At 42.4% G+C, this 20,690-nt stretch overlaps 1 protein-coding gene and 4 non-coding genes across 5 annotated transcripts in view; 4 read left to right on the forward strand and 1 right to left on the reverse strand.

Annotated features, from left to right (window-relative positions):
- LOC110492536 (NUAK family SNF1-like kinase 1) overlaps positions 1 to 20,690 on the reverse strand; it is a 45,519-nt gene that overhangs the window by 10,498 nt on the left and 14,331 nt on the right. Inside the window, exons 2-4 of the mRNA XM_021566940.3 lie at positions 15,707 to 15,827; positions 15,457 to 15,608; positions 9,768 to 9,833 (exon numbers count right to left, since the gene is read on the reverse strand). Of these exons, the coding sequence (XP_021422615.2) occupies positions 9,768 to 9,833; positions 15,457 to 15,608; positions 15,707 to 15,827 (339 nt within the window). The remainder of the gene's footprint in view (positions 1 to 9,767; positions 9,834 to 15,456; positions 15,609 to 15,706; positions 15,828 to 20,690) is intronic.
- On the forward strand, positions 4,247 to 4,317 carry trnag-gcc (transfer RNA glycine (anticodon GCC)). Its single transcript has one exon. It is a non-coding gene; the product is annotated as a tRNA-Gly (tRNA).
- On the forward strand, positions 4,711 to 4,781 carry trnag-gcc (transfer RNA glycine (anticodon GCC)). The gene has a single exon. It is a non-coding gene; the product is annotated as a tRNA-Gly (tRNA).
- Positions 5,482 to 5,552, forward strand: trnag-gcc (transfer RNA glycine (anticodon GCC)). The gene has a single exon. It is a non-coding gene; the product is annotated as a tRNA-Gly (tRNA).
- trnag-gcc (transfer RNA glycine (anticodon GCC)) lies at positions 9,546 to 9,616 on the forward strand. The gene has a single exon. It is a non-coding gene; the product is annotated as a tRNA-Gly (tRNA).

Consider the following 20,690-nt stretch of genomic DNA (forward strand, 5'->3'; position numbering starts at 1 on the left):
ACTGGAGAGTGAGACCAAATCAAAGATATCTTGTCCGGCAGTAAAGCGTGCATGGACCTAGTCATATGACTCAGTAAGGAGTCAGCTGAAAAGGCCCCTAGACAGAGGTTGCAGCAGATTTTATGCATGGAATAATGTAGGTGGAGTCTTGTCATCTCGTCTTCTGAATGGTCCCGAAGAGTTGGAGGCGGACCTGCTCTAGCCAGGGCAGGTGCCCCATTGGTGCACAGCAGAGTCCTCTGCTCTTGGCACCCGACCAGTAGAGAGGGGAGTGAAGTGTGAGTGTTTGTGCGATGAAATGTCTGTGTATCAAGGAGTCGTGAGATAGGGGGAACTGAAGCTGGCAGTTACTGTCTGGGGCTAGGTTGTTTCCTGTTTTGACAGGGGTACGTGCAATGACTTGGTTGAAGGACCTGAGGTGGTGGTTGTTGAAGGAGCTGAGGTGGTGGTGGTTGAAGGAGCTGAGGTGGTGGTGGTTGAAGAAGCTGAGGTGGTGGTGGTTGAAGAAGCTGAGGTGGTGGTGGTGGTTGAAGGAGCTGAGGTGGTGGTGGTGGTTGAAGGAGCTGAGGTGGTGGTGGTGGTTGAAGGAGCTGAGGTGGTGGTGGTGGTTGAAGGAGCTGAGGTGGTGGTGGTGGTTGAAGGAGCTGAGGTAGTGGTTGAAGGAGCTGAGGTGGTGGTGGTTGAAGGAGCTGAGGTGGTGGTGGTTGAAGGAGCTGAGATGGTGGTTGAAGGAGCTGAGGTGGTGGCTTGAAAGGTGATGGTGGTTGAAGGAGCTGAGGTGGTGGTGGTGGTGGTTGAAGGAGCTGAGGTGGTGGTGGTGGTTGAAGGAGCTGTGGTGGTGGTTGAAGAAGCTGAGGTGGTGGTGGTTGAAGAAGCTGAGGTGGTGGTGGTTGAAGAAGCTGAGGTGGTGGTGGTTGAAGGAGCTGAGGTGGTGGTGGTTGAAGGAGCTGAGGTGGTGGTGGTTGAAGGAGCTGAGGTGGTGGTGGTTGAAGGAGCTGAGGTGGTGGTGGTTGAAGGAGCTGAGGTGGTGGTGGTTGAAGAAGCTAAGGTGGTGGTTGAAGAAGCTGAGGTGGTGGTGGTTAAAGGAGCTGAGGTGGTGGTGGTTAAAGGAGCTGAGGTGGTGGTGGTTGAAGAAACTGAGGTGGTGGTGGTGGTTGAAGGAGCTGAGGTGGTGGTGGTTGAAGGAGCTGAGGTGGTGGTGGTGGTTGAAGGAGATGAGGTGTTGGTTGAATGAGCTGAGGTGGTGGAGGTGGTTGAAGGACCTGAGGTGGTGGTGGTGGTGGTTGAAGGAGCTGAGGTGGTGGTGGTGGTTGAAGGAGCTGAGGTGGTGGTGGTTGAAGGAGCTGAGGTGGTGGTGGTTGAAGAACTGAGGTGGTGGTGGTTGAAGGAGCTGAGATGGTGGTGGTTGAAGGAGCTGAGATGGTGGTTGAAGTAGCTGAGATTGTGGTGGTGGTTGAAGGAGCTGAGGTGGTGGCTTGAAAGGTGATGGTGGTTGAATTCAGGTTGTAACAAAACAAATGCGGAAAAAGTCAAGCTGTGAATATTTTCTGAAGGCACTGTATTCCCGGGAATAGGGCCACAATTCTTTCATGGCCATATAACAAGATAAATCATAATGTTTTTACGATGCTAAGATTGTAAAAACGTGTAGAGGTCAGGAGGCCTAAGTCTATGCACTTACAGGATCAGCTTATTATTGCCATCGGTGTGCCACAAAGAATTTGGGCCTGCAACTCTGTACTGCCTCCGCCACTGCTGCATGGCTCTCCTCACAGCTCCCTGGGGGTTGACATGGATCAAACCCTGTCTGACCCTCTCCCGCTGGACTCCAACACCCTCCTCTCTTAAGCGTGCCCGCACAGACTCAGCACCAAGTTCTTCATTCTGTTCTATCAGCTCTTTTGATCCTCTCATCCAGTTGAGTCTGACAACAGTGAGTAGGACCTGAAGAACTGAAATTAACTAAATACAAAAGAACACAAAGATACAGTGCCTTGCGAAAGTATTCGCCCCCCTTGAACTTTGCAACCTTTTGCCACATTTCAGGCTTCAAACATAAAGATATAAAACTGTATTATTTTGTGAAGAATCAACAACAAGTGGGACACAATCATGAAGTGGAACGACATTTATTGGATATTTCAAACTTTTTTAACAAATCAAAAACTGAAAAATTGGGCATGCAAAATTATTCAGCCCCCTTAAGTTAATACTTTGTAGCGCCACCTTTTGCTGCGATTACAGCTGTAAGTCGCTTGGGGTATGTCTCTATCAGTTTTGCACATCGAGAGACAGCAGTTTTCAGTTCTTTCCACATATTCTCGATTGGATTCAGGTCTAGACATCATTGTAAATAAGAATTTGTTCTTAACTGTCTTGCCTAGTTAAATAAAGGTAAAATAAAAATGTGAGGAAAGGAGCATTCTACAGCATAGGAACAAAATGTGCAGTGCATATTCTGCTGTCCTATTGCGCATGCAACTGTTTGCAGTAACGTCTTTGTTGTAATATCCAAAACGGAAGTGGCAATTTCGCCTATTAATGATTCCAGCTTCAACCATTAGAGGAGAATATGCTAAACTGGCCTTGAATCAGTGTCTAAGGGAAACTTCCTCCCTTGTCTATCTCATGCATACCATACAGAATGGCATTTTCCGCATTGGTCTGAATAATACCCACTGTGGTGAGGAAGTATGGAAGCTGCTGAGAGAAAAGTACGTAGTCTGTTTTCTTTAACTCTTAGCCAGTGTGTGTGTGACTTTTATTAAAACCCTCTGCTTTCCCAGATTTGCAGATTCCGTGTATTCCCTCGCGCCGTGCAACCATATAAGGGGAGTACCGGCCATAAAAGGAATGGAATGACTTCAGGGCTGGGTTATAGGAACTGACACCATGTCTTTAGGCAGGTTCTTAGCGCATGCCTTCACAATGCAGCACATTTCACAGCTTTGGCTTTCAGTCAACACGGAGTTATTTTATTGTGTTTTCCAGCTTGCCAGCTAAAACTAACAATGAGAACTCTGGTGCAGCATACAAAGAACATGGTCCTTGTCAAATCAATGATCAATAAGTATTTGTCTCAAACATGAATCTGTAGTGATTGGCACCGATATGGAAAGTCCATATCAGCTGCATTTTTTCATTTGATATTGATATAATATATGAATATAAGAAACACTTTACTGTATGCTATAGGTTTATCCCAGTTGCAATAAAAATAGAAAAAACATGCCAAATGTGTTCAGTTCAGTTTTTTGTCAACTTTCATATCTCTGTGAAGTCCAGTCAACTGGTTACCCATTAGGCCAGGTGTGAATGTTCTTGGACTCTAAAACCTACCCAAACAGTTTGAATACAATGGGAAGCCCATCTGCTGTTTATATCCAATCAGCAGGCAATTAACTATGCTATGATGAGAGCAGATGACAATGTCTGTGAGAGGGTTTTGCGCATGGAACAGTCATGTATGCTTGTTTACGTAATTAATATATATTAACAGGAAGGATGAACTATTATTACTATATGCCATGCAACTGCATTTTCTCACTCATCCTCAATGGTCCAGAAAGAGGTCTAGGGAAGTGGAATTGAGTGTCTGACTAACTTTGTTCCGATCACCCAGTCTACATCTCCCTTCTCTCCCTCCCTCTCTTTCACTTCAATTCATAGCTTTATTGACATGAGAAACATGTGGTTACATTGCCATAGCAAGTGAAATAGATAATAAACAAAAGTGAAATAAACAAACACAAATCACGCTGACAGAGCAAAATGCATGCTCCATTCAAACTCAAAAGTCTAGAAAATTACGTGACTAAGGCATTGGTGGTTCAGTGGTAGAATTCTCGCCAATGCAGGGATATTTTTTGAAGTGTTGTTGAATATTCTCATAGAAGTAATAAGTACATGTATTTATTTACACATTTTTAAATAGCAGCTACATGTTACATGCTTTCTTATAAATGATCATATGGATTACATTTGAAACTCAAGTTAATTATGGTCATAGCTCTGGAATCATTCTTTTAAGATCCCTCCGGTATCTCAAATAAGTTTATTTTCAAATCCATGTCGTAAACAGGCTGATGTCCACAATCAGACATAATTCATACTACCTTTCAAAACAACTCCTTTACATTTTTCACAAACGCCTTCATTCCCATCTGTTCTACCCATATTTGACCCGTCATCCCTTTTGTGCTTTCCTGTTATATCAGTACTGGGAACGAAATATTTCTCCATCAAAGCATTGGTGGTTCAGTGGTAGAATTCTCGCCTGCCACGCGGGAGGCCCGGGTTCGATTCCCGGCCAATGCAGGGATATTTTTTGAAGTGTTGTTGGATATATTCTCATAGAAGTAATAAGTACATGTATTTATTTACACATTTTTAAATAGCAGCTACATGTTACATGCTTCCTTATAAATGATCACATGGATTACATTTGAAACTCAAGTTAATTATGGCTATAGCTCTGGAATCATTATTTTTAAATCCCTCTGGTATATCTCAAATAAGTTTATTTTCAAACCCATGTCGTAAACAGGCTGATGTCCACAATAAGGCATAAATCATACCACCTTTCAAAAAAACAACTTTACATTCTTCACATGCCTTCATTCCCATCTGCTCCATCCTCCAACTTGACCAGTCATCCACTTTGTGCTTTCTATTATATGGGTATTGGGATCGAAATATTGCTCTATCAAAGCATTGGTGGTTCAGTGGTAGAATTCTCGCCTGCCACGCGGGAGGCCCGGGTTCGATTCCCGGCCAATGCATGTGTATCTTTTTCAAAAGTATTTTAGGATCTACTTACAGAAATAAGTGATTAAAATTTCAGTCCAACCGTGTTCCAATATATAAATAACTACCATGTATTTGCTTACATACAACACATGGCCAAATGTATGTGGACACCTACTCATCGAACATCTCATAATCATAGGCATTAATATGGAGTTGGTCCCCCTTTGCTGATTTGAATTCAGATTGTTTACTAGTCACATGTACACAGTTGCAGCTGTGATTGGAGGGTAGAGTGAAAATCTTAGCCTTCATCATGCAGCTATTGTGTGTAGACTGATGAGGGGAAAAAAACTGGTTAATCCTTTTTAGAATGAGGCTGTAACGTAAACAAATGTAGGAAAAGTTAAGCATCGTAGGATTTACTCCGAAATAAGTACTTTAAATTTCACCTGATTAACTTTTCTTTTGGATTGCATTTGTCAACAAGTGAATTATTGCTAAACCTCTAGAATCATTATTTTAGATCAGTCTGGAATCTCAAATTTTATTTGCACATCCTCGTTGCAAACAGGCTGTAAGTACTATGTAATAACACTCTAATTACATTTTACTGCCTCTCATTTAATGGTCCTTCGATCTGGATAGCTAAATACAAAATCAACATATTTCAACTTCTGATTCACTTCATCCGATCTGTTATATTACTCCCGGGGAGGGGTTTTCTCCACTAAAGCATTGGTGGTTCAGTGGTAGAATTCTCGCCTGCCACGCGGGAGGCCCGGGTTCGATTCCCGGCCAATGCATGGTTCATTTTTTTTGGGGGGGGGGGTCTATCATATTGGGGTCTACCCACATAAGTACATTTTGTCCCAATATATAAATAAGTACCATGTATTTGTTTACATACACTACATGTTCAAAAGTATGTGGACACCTCCTTGAAAATCTAATTCCATTATCATTATCAGCATTGATTATATGCAACGCAGGACTAGCTAGTTAAACTAGTAATATCATCAACCATGTGTAGTTTACTAGAGATTATGTTAGGATTGATTTGTTTTTTATAAGATAAGTTTAATGCTAGCTAGCAACTTACCATGGCTCCTCGCTGCCTGCACTCGCGTAACAGGTGGTCAGCCTGCCATGCAGTCCCCTCATGGATTGCAATATAATCGGTGTCCAAAAATGCCTTTTACCAATTGTTATGAAAACTTGAAAAATCGGCCCGAATTAATCGGCCATTCCAATTAATTGGTCGACCTCTAGTAAAGACTGTTGAGGGGGTGGGGGGGGGGGGGGGGGGATGACCAGAGGGAGCAGAAAAATTACCATTGAGGGAGTGGGGGGAATGACCACAGGGGGAGCAGCAGAATGACCACAGGGGGAACAGCAGAATGACCATTGAGGGAGTGGGGGGAATGACCACAGGGGGAGCAGCAGAATGACCATTGAGGGAGTGGGGGGAATGACCACAGGGGGAGCAGCAGAATGACCATTGAGGGGGTGGGGGGAATGACCACAGGGGGAGCAGCAGAATGACCATTGAGTGAAATAAAAACAAAAAAGTAATAATATACATATTAACAACTGCAACAGGGAGGAATGTCGTTGGGGTGGGGGCAGAGTAAAAACTGTTAGGGGGTGGAATGTCCATGGGGGAGTAGCAGGTAAGGTCAGTGAGAGTTAAAGGTGTGTGGGAATGTCCATGGGGGAGTAGCAGAGGGGAGGTGGGGTAGGTAGCTGAATAGTGTTGGCTATTCAGCAGCCTGATGATCTGAAGGTTGAAAATATTTGCCAGTCTTTCAGTTTTTCCATGATGCTCCTGTACTGCCCGCGTCTGAGTGACTGAACCTGGGAGAACAGGGCATGGCTTGGGTGGCTGGTGTCCCTGGTGATTTTCCTGGCCTTCCTGCGACACCTGACGTTGTAGGTGTCCTGTAGGGCAGGCAGTGTGCACCCAATGGTGCATTCGGTTGCCCGTGTCACGTCTGAACTATCTTGTTTGAATCCGGTGACTGAGGTGGCGTATTCATTGTGAATTCTGATTGGTCAGACCAAAGCTATACAGACCTGATCACCGGAATTTCCCTCAAGTCTTTATTTGTAGGCGGGAAGAAGCAAGATGGAGTCATGGTCAGATTTTCAGAAAGGAGGACGGGATATCCGTGTTTATACCCGTGTTGAAAAGGCGTGTAGTAGTGGTCAAGAGTAGAATTTATGCAAGTTGGACAGTTGATGTGTTGGTAATAATTTGGGAGCACGGTTCTCAAATTACTTTTGTTAAAGTCCTTGCAGCAATGAACGCTGCCTCAGGGAATTCAGTCTCCAGTTTGTTCAGGGTCCAATGAAGATCTTTGAGAGCTTTTTTGGTGTCAGCTTGGGGCGGGATGTACACAGCCATGGCGATAATCCCAGTAAACTCTCCAGGAAGGTAAAAGTCGGCGGAGCATAAAGTTCCTTGTATGTTTACCCCTTCGCACCATGAGTTAATGGTCATAAAGCAGAGCCCGCCACCCTTGCTCTTGCCAGAGAGCCCGCTTCCTATCCCCCCCAAAAAACTGTAAAACCCGCTGGTTGTATATAATCTGTCTGGATGTCAGAGGAAAGCCAAGTTTCAGAAAAACAGAGTATGTTGCAGGATCTGATGTCCATCTGGAAAAATATCCTCTCTCTGACTTACTCAAGTTTGTTAATTTATGATTGAACATTGGCGAGTAGTATGCTCAGTAATGGAGGATGGGTCTTAATCTCACTAAGACCGTAGATGTACTCTACGGTAGGATTCCCAAGCAGCTTGGCTCCTCGCAGAAGAAGCTAGTCCATTGTTCTGCTGTCTCAGGGACTTCGGCGAGGTCGGGTGGATGGTGAGTATCTAGCGTTTCGTATTCCAAAAGTTCTACCTGAATGTATGTAGTAATGCATGAAACAAACGGATTGAGAAAATTAGATCTGCAACGTTTTATCGGAGCTCGAGGCGAGGCGCCCTGTCGGTGCCATAACAGCCTCCACTCTTCTGGGAAGGCATTCCTCTAGATGTGGGAACATTGCTGCAGGGACTTGCTTCCATTCATCCATAAGAGCATTAGTGATGTTGGGCAATTAGTCCTGGCATTAGGTGTTCCTATTCATCACAAAGGTATTCGATGGAGTTGAGGTCAGGGCTCTGTGCAGACCAGTCAAGTTCTTCCACTCCCATCTTGACAAAACATTTCTGTATGGACCTCGCTTTGTGCATGGGGGCATTGTCATGCTGAAACAGGAAAGGGCCGGCTAAGGCACTGCATCGCAGTGCTAAAGGCATCACTACAGATCCGGGTTCGATACCGGCCTGTGTCGCAGCCGGCCGCTACCTGGAGACCGATGAGGCGGAGCACATACGGGAGTTGCAGCGATGGGACAAGACAAACTACCAATTGGGGAGAAAAAGGGGTTAAAAAAAAGAAAGAAAGAAGTTTTCCTTCAATGGAACTAAGGGACTAATGGTTCAAAAATAAACATATCCAGGTGTTAGAATGGCCAAGTCAAAGTCCAGACCTGAATCCAATCGAGAATCTGTGGAAAGAACTGAAAACTGCTGTTCACAAATGCTCTCCATCCAACCTCACTGAGCTCGAGCTGTTTTGCAAGGAGGAATGGGAAAAAATTTCAGTCTCTCGATGTGCAAAACTGAGAGACATACCCCAAGCGACTTACAGCTGTAATCACAGCAAAAGGTGGCGCTACAAAGTATTAACTTAAGGGGGCTGAATAATTTTGCACGCCCAATTTTTCAGTTTTTGATTTGTTAAAAAAGTTTGAAATATCCAATAAATGTTGTTCCACTTCATGATTGTGTCCCACTTGTTGTTGATTCTTCACAAAAAAATACAGTTTTATATCTTTATGTTTGAAGCCTGAAATGTGGCAAAAGGTCGCAAAGTTCAAGGGGGCCGAATACTTTCGCAAGGCACTGTAGCATTCACCTGGCATCTGCCAAACACAGATGGTCCGTCAGACTGCCAGAGTCAGAGTCCAATCAGCTTTACGCTGATGCTTGGCATTGCGCATGGTGGCCATATAGTGTATTTTTACATGGTAGTCTACATGTTACATCATTTCTGATAACCTTTCATATGGATTACATTTGTAAACTCATTCATTATGGATAAACTTCTAGAAAAATTATTTTAGATCACTCGGGTATCGCTCAAGTTTATTTTCAAATCCTTGTCATAAACAGGCTCTAGGTGCTAGGCCATGTAAAAACACTACACATTGTACCTACCTAAAACTAGTCTACCATGCAAAAAATACAAGTGATTATAAGACGGGCACTATAAATACATTGTACTACCTATAACTGGTCTATCATGCAACAACAACAAAAAGCTAATTAAAGACGACATCTGTTTTTAATGGTCCTTCGAGCCGAATAGTTAAATACTAATTCAACATTTTGTTTCACTTCACCCTGACTGTTAGAAATACTCTGTCCCATAGAATGATATATCAAAGCATTGGTGGTTCAGTAGTAAACTTCTCGTCTGCCATTCGGGAGGCTCGGGTTGATTCCCGGCCAATGTGTGGACTATTTTGGGGTATAAGCAGGATCTCGCTACACACTTGAATTTAAACTCCTGAAAATACCCAGAAACACAAATCTAAGTGCATGAGCTATATCAACCTATTTTCAAACTACTTCTCTACATTTTTGTCCTATATGTTTCTTTAAACCCCTTCCAGTCGTTCTCTCCTATTTTCAACTCCACCCCCACTGTGTTGTGAGCCCTGGAATAAACTATCATAGCAGCTCAGCATTGGTGGTTCAGTGGTAGAATTCTCGCCTGCCACGCGGGAGGCCCGGGTTCGATTCCCGGCCAATGCAGGCATATCCTTTTAAAATAACTACCCTTTACACTCACTGGATGACAGTCTGCACCATAAGCGGGAAAATCTGTAGAATCACATTTTCAATATACCAATAGGAGGGTTCGATTTTAACCAATACATTTTTTAAATTCTTTGTGTGTTCTCACCTTGACGTTCAGGTCCTGGTCTAGTAGAATGTTCTCCAGCTTCAGATCTCGATGGACCACGCCATTCTGAAGGAGAGGGAAAGAGACAATCAAATAAAGTACCACTATTACACACAGATCTTTACACACGCACAGATTCTTCACCCCCTTGATGTTTTTCTAGGAAGACACTGCTGTGTTGATTTAGGAACTAGAGAGCAGATGACATTTACACAAACATGGCCTGAATACATAAGTGGAGGTCCAGTGTGTGTTTGTGTTTTGTGTGTGATATCAATCATTTTGTAACACAGTTGCTGTATAGAGATTCAAGAGAAATAGGGAACAGATGAAGAGTACAAAAGAACAGCTTAAAAGAGGAGAGATGAAAATGTAATTGTCTAATTGACATTGAAAGGTCATTCTCATGATATGAGTGTTTGATTCAATGATTAATCCACGAGCATACAGTACTGGTGAATGGTCAACAGTATACAGTCAGTGTGTGTAAACCTTGTCTGTGTTTGTTAGTCGATTCCTAGTTTGTCTTTCAATTAGCTTTCCTTAATTATTTTGGATTGTTCAGTTATCCCTCCTTCTGTCTTTCATTGTATTATCACAATTAACAATCCAGCTCCATAACAAACCCAACATGTACAGATGAATTCGCTAATGTAGTATAACGATATTGAAGAGAGAAAGAGGGGGTATAAGAGTTTGCTACAGGAAAATATGAATAGCACAGCAGAGGTCAATTCAGGCGAAAAGTGAACGTGAGAGAGCGAATAAGATAAAGAGGAGGGGGGAGGGAGAGACTGAGACATGAATAGGGAAAGAGAGAGGTTTATGTGGCGTGTCTTTTAAAAACTTTCATTTTCCCCTGAAGCCTAAATACTTCCTGCTAAAGCTGCATACCTCAGAAGCATTCTAAATAATTCACGCGTTCCGGAACACTCATGTCTATTTTAGAACACTATTTGAGGTCAGACAACTAGAGGATGCAGCATCGAGCTCCAAAGCTAAAATAGCGAGGGGTCTTTTTTGTTCTTCATTCAAATGTAGTGGTTTGAGATTGGGGGATAATTTAGCCATCTGGTGTTAAGCAGTATCAGCTATGAGCTAGCTCTGGTGTGCACACATGCATGTGGTTTATTCCACTGAAGAGCTTTATCCCAAAACTCTGCCAATAGGTGTTCACTATTTCCTAAGTCTCCTATTTCCTCCATTTCTGCACCAACTAGGAAATTTAGCTTTTTAACTTTTACCACGACACAATTCTATAAACTAAGAAAGTGAAATGTCCGAATAATGGTAAAGAAGGATTTATTTCAGATTTGATTTCTTTCATCACATTCCCAGTGGGTCAGAAGTTTACATACACACAATTAGTATTTGGTAGCATTGCCTTTAAATTGATAAACTTGGGTCAAACGTTTCAGGTAGCCTTCCACAAGCTTCCCACAATAATTTTGAATTTTGGCCCATTCCTCCTGACAGAGCTGGTGTAACTGAGTCAGGTTTGTAGGCCTCCTTGCTCGCACACGCTTTTTCAGTTCTGCCCACAAATGTTCTATAGGATTGAGGTCAGGGCTTTGTGATGGCCACTCAAATACCTTGACTTTGTTGTCCTTTAGCCATTTTGCCACAACTTTGGAAGTATGCTTGGGGTCATTGTTCATTTGGAAGACACATTTGCGACCAAGCTTTAACTTCCTGACTGTGGTCTTGAGATGTTGTTCAATATATTCACATAATTTTCCTGCCTCATGATGCAACCTATTTTGTGAAGTGCACCAGTACCTCCTGCAGCAAAGCACCCCCACAACATGATGCTGCCACCCCCATTCATCACGGTTGGGATGGTGTTCTTCGGCTTGCAAGCCTCCCCCTTTTCCTCCAAACACATTCAATGGTCATTATGGCCAAACAGTTATATTTTTGTTTCATCAGACCAGAGGACATTTCTCCAAAAAGTACGATCTTTGTCCCCATGTGCAGTTGCAAACTGTAGTATGGCTTTTTTTATGGCGGTTTTGGAGCAGCGGCTTCTTCCTTGCTGAGCGGCCTTTCAGGTTATGTCGATATAGGACTCATTTTAATGTGGATATAGATATTTTTGTACCGGTTTCCTCCAGCATCTTCACAATGTCCTTTGCTGTTGTTCTGGGATTGATTTGCACTTTTCGCATCAAAGTACGTTCATCTCTAAGAGACAGAACGTGTCTCCTTCCTGAGCGGTATGTCGGTGTGGTCCTATGATGTTTATACTTGCGTACTATTGTTTGTACAGATGAACGTGGTACCTTCAGGCGTTTGGGAATTGCTCCCAAGGATGAACCAGACTTGTGGAGGTCTTGGCTGATTTCTTTTGATTTTCCCATGATGTCAAGCAAAGAGGCACTGAGTTTGAAGGTAGGCCTTGAAATACATCCACAGTACACCTCCAATTGACTCAAATTATGTCAATTAGCCTATCAGAAGCTTCTAAAGCCATGACATCATTTTCTGGAATTTTCCAAGCTGTTTAAATGCAGAGTCAACTTAGTGTATGTAAACTTCTGACCCTCTGGAATTGTGATACAGTGAGTTTTAAGTGAAATAATCTGCCTGTAAACAATTGTTGGAAAAATGTCCTAATGTCCTAACCGACTTGCCAAAACTATAGTTTGTTAACAAGAAATTTGTGGAGTGGTTGAAAAACAAGTTTTAATGACTCCAACCTAAGTGTATGTAAACGTCTGACTTCAACTGTAATTCTCCTTTTACCCACAAGGTTTTCCTCTGGTATTAGGAGTAGGATTTTGTGGGTTTAGCTGTGCAATGTTTGCCTGTTGCTTCATTTCACACCCTGAGAAGAGAAACTGCCGTGATCAGGATTTTTTGGGATTAGCTCACAGGTGGCTGGTGTCACCTTAACTGGGGAGGACAAGCTCATTGTATTGGCTGGAACAGAATTAATGGTATCAAACACATGGTTTACAAATGTTTTAGTATCACTCCATTCACTCTATTTCAGCCATTATTATGAGCTGTCCTCCCCTCACCAGCCTCCTGTGGCTTAGCAGTACCAGGTTTGCCTGTTGCTCCGTTTTACACTAAGTGGGTTAATTGCAACCAACATTGAGCACTGCCTCAACATGAGGTGAACTCTCGTTAAACAATAAATATGTGCTAAAATCATCCGCCCACACACCATACACACACCATACTACTGCTCCCTAAAGCTGATCTCAGTGTGGGAAGTTTTCCAATACCTTGAAAAGAAGGGCACCTATTGGTAGATGGGTACAAATTTGAACAATCAGACATTTAATTATATATATATATATATATATATATATATATATATATATATATATATATATATATATATATATATATATCGGTACCAAAATGTTATGATACTCATGATACCAACATTTTAGAATACGTAGTACGTAGTACTGTTTTATATACAGTGCCTTGCGAAAGTATTCGCCCCCCTTGAACTTTGCGACCTTTTGCCACATTTCAGGCTTCAAACATAAAGATATAAAACTGTATTTTTTTGTGAAGAATCAACAACAAGTGGGACACAATCATGAAGTGGAACGACATTTATTGGATATTTCAAACTTTTTTATCAAATCAAAAACATTTTTTCCCATTCCTCCTTGCAAAACAGCTCGAGCTCAGTGAGGTTGGATGGAGAGCATTTGTGAACAGCAGTTTTCAGTTCTTTCCACAGATTCTCGATTGGATTCAGGTCTGGACTTTGACTTGGCCATTCTAACACCTGGATATGTTTATTTTTGAACCATTCCATTGTAGATTTTGCTTTATGTTTTGGATCATTGTCTTGTTGGAAGACAAATCTACGTCCCAGTCTCAGGTCTTTTGCAGACTCCATCAGGTTTTCTTCCAGAATGGTCCTGTATTTGGCTCCATCCATCTTCCCATCAATTTTAACCATCTTCCCTGTCCCTGCTGAAGAAAAGCAGGCCCAAACCATGATGCTGCCACCACCATGTTTGACAGTGGGGATGGTGTGTTCAGCTGTGTTGCTTTTACGCCAAACATAACGTTTTGCATTGTTGCCAAAAAGTTCAATTTTGGTTTCATCTGACCAGAGCACCTTCTTCCACATGTTTGGTGTGTCTCCCAGGTGGCTTGTGACAAACTTTAAACGACACTTTTTATGGATATCTTTAAGAAATGGCTTTCTTCTTGCCACTCTTCCATAAAGGCCAGATTTGTGCAATATACGACTGATTGTTGTCCTATGGACAGAGTCTCCCACCTCAGCTGTAGATCTCTGCAGTTCATCCAGAGTGATCATGGGCCTCTTGGCTGCATCTCTGATCAGTCTTCTCCTTGTATGAGCTGAAAGTTTAGAGGGACGGCCAGGTCTTGGTAGATTTGCAGTGGTCTGATACTCCTTCCATTTCAATATTATCGCTTGCACAGTGCTCCTTGGGATGTTTAAAGCTTGGGAAATCTTTTTGTATACAAATCCGGCTTTAAACTTCTTCATAACAGTATCTCGGACCTGCCTGGAGTGTTCCTTGTTCTTCATGATGCTCTCTGCGCTTTTAACGGACCTCTGAGACTATCACAGTGCAGGTGCATTTATACGGAGACTTGATTACACACAGGTGGATTGTATTTATCATCATTAGTCATTTAGGTCAACATTGGATCATTCAGAGATCCTCACTGAACTTCTGGAGAGAGTTTGCTGCACTGAAAGTAAAGGGGCTGAATAAAAAGTTTGAAGTATCCAATAAATGTCGTTCCACTTCATGATTGTGTCCCACTTGTTGTTGATTCTTCACAAAAAAATACAGTTTTATATCTTTATGTTTGAAGCCTGAAATGTGGCAAAAGGTCGCAAAGTTCAAGGGGGCCGAATACTTTCGCAAGGCACTGTAGTACACTGATTTTGTTCCTCCAACCAATCAAAAGAACCCGCTGGGCAACAGCAGCTCGTCTCTTAATGTGCCCGTCCACTTGTCTTGTATGCCAATATAACGTGCGGCGTATGTCATCAACCAGTAACATCCCTGTAGAGGTCGACCGTTTAATCGGAATGGCCGATTAATTCGGGCAGATTTCAAGTTTTCATAACAATCGGAAATCGGTATTTTTGGAACCGTGAGTTTTGTGATCCGTTGCACCACCACTGTCTAGCAATGATTAACAACCAGCTTGGCAGAGCTTGAAGAGTTTAAAAATAATAATAAATGGGTAAATATTGTGCAGTCCAGGTGTGCAGAGCTCTAAGAGACTTACCCAGAAAGACAGCTGTAATTGCTGCTAAAGGTGATTCTAACATGTATTGACTCTGGGTTGAATACTTAGCCAATAGCTAATCAAGATATATTAGTGTTTTATTTGACATTATAAATAAATAAAAAATTATAATCTTCGACCTTGACAGAGTATTTTGTGTAGATTGTATAAAAAAAATGACATTTTAATTTGAATCATACTTTGTAACAAAATGTGGAAAAAGTAATGGGGCCTGAATACTTTCTTAATTAAGGCACTGTAACTGTATAAAGTATTCCCCCCGTCACTACTGAAAAGAGAAACTGCAGCACACGCGGATATAGGATTCATCACATTATTTAGCAAATAATTATGCTAATTGAAATACAATGATTGCGTGTGCGTGCGAACGCTCATGCATTTCTGTGTGAGCCTGTGCAGCATGCATGTGTGTGTTTACCGTGTGGCAGTAGTGCACGGCGGAGGTGATTTGTCTGAAGATGTCTCTGGCCTCTGTCTCCACCAGTCTCCTCCTCTCATTGACGTAGTCATACAACTCCCCTCTGCTGGCGTACTCCATCACTATCACTATCTTATCACGACTCTCAAACACTACACAGGACAGGGAGAGCACAGAGAAAGGTTACATTGTGTGTGTACGTATGCATGTTTTCCTTTCAGTGTGTGTGTGTGTGTGTGTGTATTCTCACCCTCGTGGAAGCGTATGATGTAGGGGTGTTTGAGGGCGGAGGTGATTTCTATCTCTCTCTGGATATGAACTCTGTCCAGATCATCAGTGATGCTCTCCTTACGAATCGACTTGATGGCCACCTGAGAACACACAACACCAGACACACACACAGCGTTAGACTTCATTACGGTTACACACACCTCCGAGCTACAAACACAGCACACAGACAGACACACTTAAGAATGTTAATGGCACAGGCACACACACAAACGATACAATGCTAGACATTGCTAGGTGACGCACATCTGCACAAACAAAGTTCATTCATTGTCAATATGATGATGCTCATAAATCAATGAACACAGTGTCACTGGGTAACGTTGGCAACCTCTTTTCTTCTGGTCTATAGAGTAGTCTTTCTTCTATCTGGTTTATAGCGTAGGCTAAAAATCACATACTGTGAGCTAGTGATGGGTGAAAAAAAATCGATAGTTACACATCGGGATATTATTTTTGACAATATATTGTATAGTTTTGACAATATTGCAATATTATTTTTGCACTAGTTGGCTATACATGCACCAAAACTCCAGTATGTTTCCTTCATAGCTTGTTCTTCATCCTCTTTTTAAACAGGGAGCCAATTTGTTTTCAGCACTTATTTCAATGACTAATCAAAACTCGTTTTCTCATGGCTCTCTTTTCCCTCTGCAACAGACATGGTGAGTGAGCAATTTGTTTGAAACACAATACATATAGCATCGTGAGAATCGCAATACCTATTGTATCGGCACCTAAGTATCGTGATAATATCGTATCTTGAGGTCCCTGGAAATTCCCAGCCTTACCAGGCGTAACCATGGTGATACTTTATTTGTCCCTGTTGTTCGTCTGTCCAGGGTTTGGTCCCAGCAACAAGAGATTCCTGACTAGTTAAATCCCCAGCCAACACTTAATTCATTCACTCTTCCTTATCTCGTTCAAACTTAATTTGCCTCGTTAAGGAAGACAGGCAAACACTGACAATCACACAATTCACAAGTTTGCAAACACAGAAGTCCCTGGGTAGAGGTGAAACTTGGGGTTTAGGGGTGAAGGGTGACTGCAGGCAGAGGCTGCAGTGTTCACACACTGTTCACTTAATCTCACACACACTCAACCCCCAAAACCCCTGGCACACACACACACCCCTGAAAATGTTTTGTGTGAAGCTTCAACCTGATACGTAAGAGTTATTCAACCCTGTGGCATTATATCAACCACTAGGGTTCTCAAAGCTAGCACTCTCTCGCTCTCTGAGGACCACTGTTCTTCCAGTTGGGTCACAGTTCTAGAATTCTCAGCTGCCGGAAAGAACTCTGGGACATCAGAAGATGGTATTCACACGCTCTCTGGGCCAACAGTTACAAAACACACACACACACTCCAGGGACTCTCTGACTTAGATACTCATGCTTGCTTGATCAGCCACCAGAGATCCATGTCTTGTAAACTGTGTGGACGTGCTAGCAGGGTAATGTCCCACTAGAGAGAACAATGATGTAACCACACCTCAGAGTTTCCCTACAGACTCCACGTCTCATCTGATCATGTAGGGGATTGTATGTATGTATGTATGTATGTATGTATGTATGTATGTATGTATGTATGTATGTGTGTATGTGTGTATGTGTGTGTGAGAGAGAGAGAGAGAGAGAGAGAGAGAGAGAGAGAGAGAATGCATGTGTGTGAGCACATGCCTGTGTTCATTGAACTATTAGTCAAAGTATCTGAATGACCTCTAAAAATATGTGGATCATTTCAATCATTTGTTTGTGTAAAATACTGAAGGCTGATCCGGGAGGACCATGAATAACAGGTATTACTAGATAGATACATGTGCCAGAGTATATGGTTCAGCCACCACAGCTCTGTCGGGTATGGAACGCCATTTGGGTCTTATACACGTCAATTAACGCTATCTGACATGTAAAATAAGCTTGACCCGAATATGACTGTACGTCACATAATAATTTAACACGCTCATATATTTTTACATAGTTATTACACATTGATGACACTATAACTCGTATTCCATGTCACAACGATTCACCCATACGTATGCTATGATGCTGGTAAAGGTTTTTGTCTGGCGCCCGTGCCGCTGCCGGATGAGCGCAGACACACTTCCCCAAGCTCTGGACAGTGCTGGTCGTAAAAAAGCTAGCTAGCTGATGGATGCACACAATGTTCTTCCCCAAAAACATGGCAAAACGACACAACCTAGCTAGCTAACTACCGAGCTAAGTGTCGTCATCTAAAATACCCATACATTTATAAGACAGTTTTTATTTGATTAATGGTGGTCGATGTGGGTCCGACCATAGCTAGCCACAATAAGGATTAGCCACAATAGTGGAATTTGAGGTTTGCCTTCAAAATGAAAGTCATGCAAATAATACATATAGTGAAATCATGCCATAATGGAACAACAGACCATGCGAAACGAGGTTGGAATGTTCTTATATAAATTCAACAAAAGACAATACTTTGTTAATTTGACAAAGATCTGTTGAAATCACATTGGATGTATTAGACTTTAGAATTTCATTGGGGACATACTTATTTCACTGTACAGCCTTACCTATAGATTGTGGATCAATGACATGGGGTATCAGTCTACTCAGTGACAGCCAGAGAACATTCGCGCCGTAGCTCTTATTGCGGGACTCTGAAACAACTGTGAATTGAGCCACATTTATTGTACCAGTCAACCTACGTGAATTGAACACTATTCCAGAGGAAAAACTGTACAAAGTGGATGTTTTTGAGCCTAATAACTCTTGAGGAGGACTTTGGGGAAAAAAAGCACTTGGGTACTGAGTAGGCTGATATCCCATTTCATTGATCCCAAATCTTTAGGTAAGGCTGTACACTGCAATATGAATGTCAATATGCACAATAGGGTGACTGGGGAGGTGATTTCCCACAGTCAAAGTCCCGCAATAAGAGCTACGACGCTAATATTTCCGTAAACTCTTCACAGCGATTACAGCCTCGAGTCTTCTTGGGTATGATGTTACAAGCTTGGCACACCTGTATTTGGGGAGTTTCTCCCAAATAGAATCTTCTTTTCATGGTATGAGAGTACTTTAGGTGCCTTTTGGCAAACTCCAAGCGGGCTGTCATGTGCCTTTTACTGAGGAGTGGCTTCCGTCTGGCTACAGAAATATACCATAAAGGCCTGATTGGTGGAGTGCTGCAGAGGTGGTTGTCCTTCTTGAAGGTCCTCCCATCTCCACAGAGGAACTCTGGAGCTCTGTCAGAGTGACCATCGGCTTCTTGGTCACCTCCCTGAACATGGCCCTTCTCCCCCGATGGCTCAGTTTGGCCAGGCGGCCAGCTCTAGGAAGTCTTGGTGGTTCCAAACATATTCCCTTTAAGAATGATGGAGGCCACTGTGTTCTTGTGGATCTTCAATGCTGCAGACATTTTTTGGTACCCTTCCCCAGATCTGTGCCACAATCCTGTCTCGGAGCTCTACGGACAATTCCTTTGACCTCTGACATGCACTGTCAACTGTGGGACCTTATATAGACAGATGTGTGCCTTTCCAAATCATGTCCAATCAATTGAATTTACCACAGGTGGACTCCAATCAAGTTGTAGAAACATCAAGGATGATCAATGGAAACAGGATGCATCTGAGTCTCATAGCGATGGGTCTGAATCATTATGTAAATAGGTTTTTTCGTTTTTATAAATTAGCAACAATTCTGAAAAACTGTTTTCGCTTTGTCATTATGGGGTATTGTGTGTAGATTGACGAGGATTTTTATTTAATTTAATCCATTTTAGAATAAGACTGTAACGTAACAAAATGTGGAAAAAGTCCATGGGTCTGAATACTTTCCAAATGCACTGTAAAAGGTAAATACAGTGCCTTGCGAAAGTATTCGGCCCCCTTGAACTTTGCGACCTTTTGCCACATTTCAGGCTTCAAACATAAAGATATAAAACTGTATTTTTTTGTGAAGAATCAACAACAAGTGGGACACAATCATGAAGTGGAACGACATTTATTGGATATTTCAAACTTTTTTAACAAATCAAAAACTGAAAAATTGGGCGTGCAAAATTATTCAGCCCCCTTAAGTTAATACTTTGTAGCGCCACCTTTTGCTGCGATTACAGCTGTAAGTCGCTTCGGGTATGTCTCTATCAGTTTTGCACATCGAGAGACTGACATGTTTTCCCATTCCTCCTTGCAAAACAGCTCGAGCTCAGTGAGGTTGGATGGAGAGCATTTGTGAACAGCAGTTTTCAGTTCTTTCCACAGATTCTCGAATGGATTCAGGTCTGGACTTTGACTTGGCCATTCTAACACCTGGATATGTTTATTTTTGAACCATTCCATTGTAGATTTTGCTTTATGTTTTGGATCATTGTCTTGTTGGAAGACAAATCTCCGTCCCAGTCTCAGGTCTTTTGCAGACTCCATCAGGTTTTCTTCCAGAATGGTCCTGTATTTGGCTCCATCCATCTTCCCATCAATTTTAACCATCTTCCCTGTCCCTGCTGAAGAAAAGCAGGCCCAAACCATGATGCTGCCACCACCATGTTTGACAGTGGGGATGGTGTGTTCAGCTGTGTTGCTTTTACGCCAAACATAACGTTTTGCATTGTTGGCAAAAAGTTCAATTTTGGTTTCATCTGACCAGAGCACCTTCTTCCACATGTTTGGTGTGTCTCCCAGGTGGCTTGTGGCAAACTTTAAACGACACTTTTTATGGATATCTTTAAGAAATGGCTTTCTTCTTGCCACTCTTCCATAAAGGCCAGATTTGTGCAATATGTTGTCCTATGGACAGAGTCTCCCACCTCAGCTGTAGATCTCTGCAGTTCATCCAGAGTGATCATGGGCCTCTTGGCTGCATCTCTGATCAGTCTTCTCCTTGTATGAGCTGAAAGTTTAGAGGGACGGCCAGGTCTTGGTAGATTTGCAGTGTTCTGATACTCCTTCC

The sequence above is a fragment of the Oncorhynchus mykiss genome, chromosome 16, assembly GCF_057628025.1.
Source record: "Oncorhynchus mykiss isolate SJ-2025 chromosome 16, ASM5762802v1, whole genome shotgun sequence".
Lineage (NCBI taxonomy): Eukaryota > Metazoa > Chordata > Actinopteri > Salmoniformes > Salmonidae > Oncorhynchus > Oncorhynchus mykiss.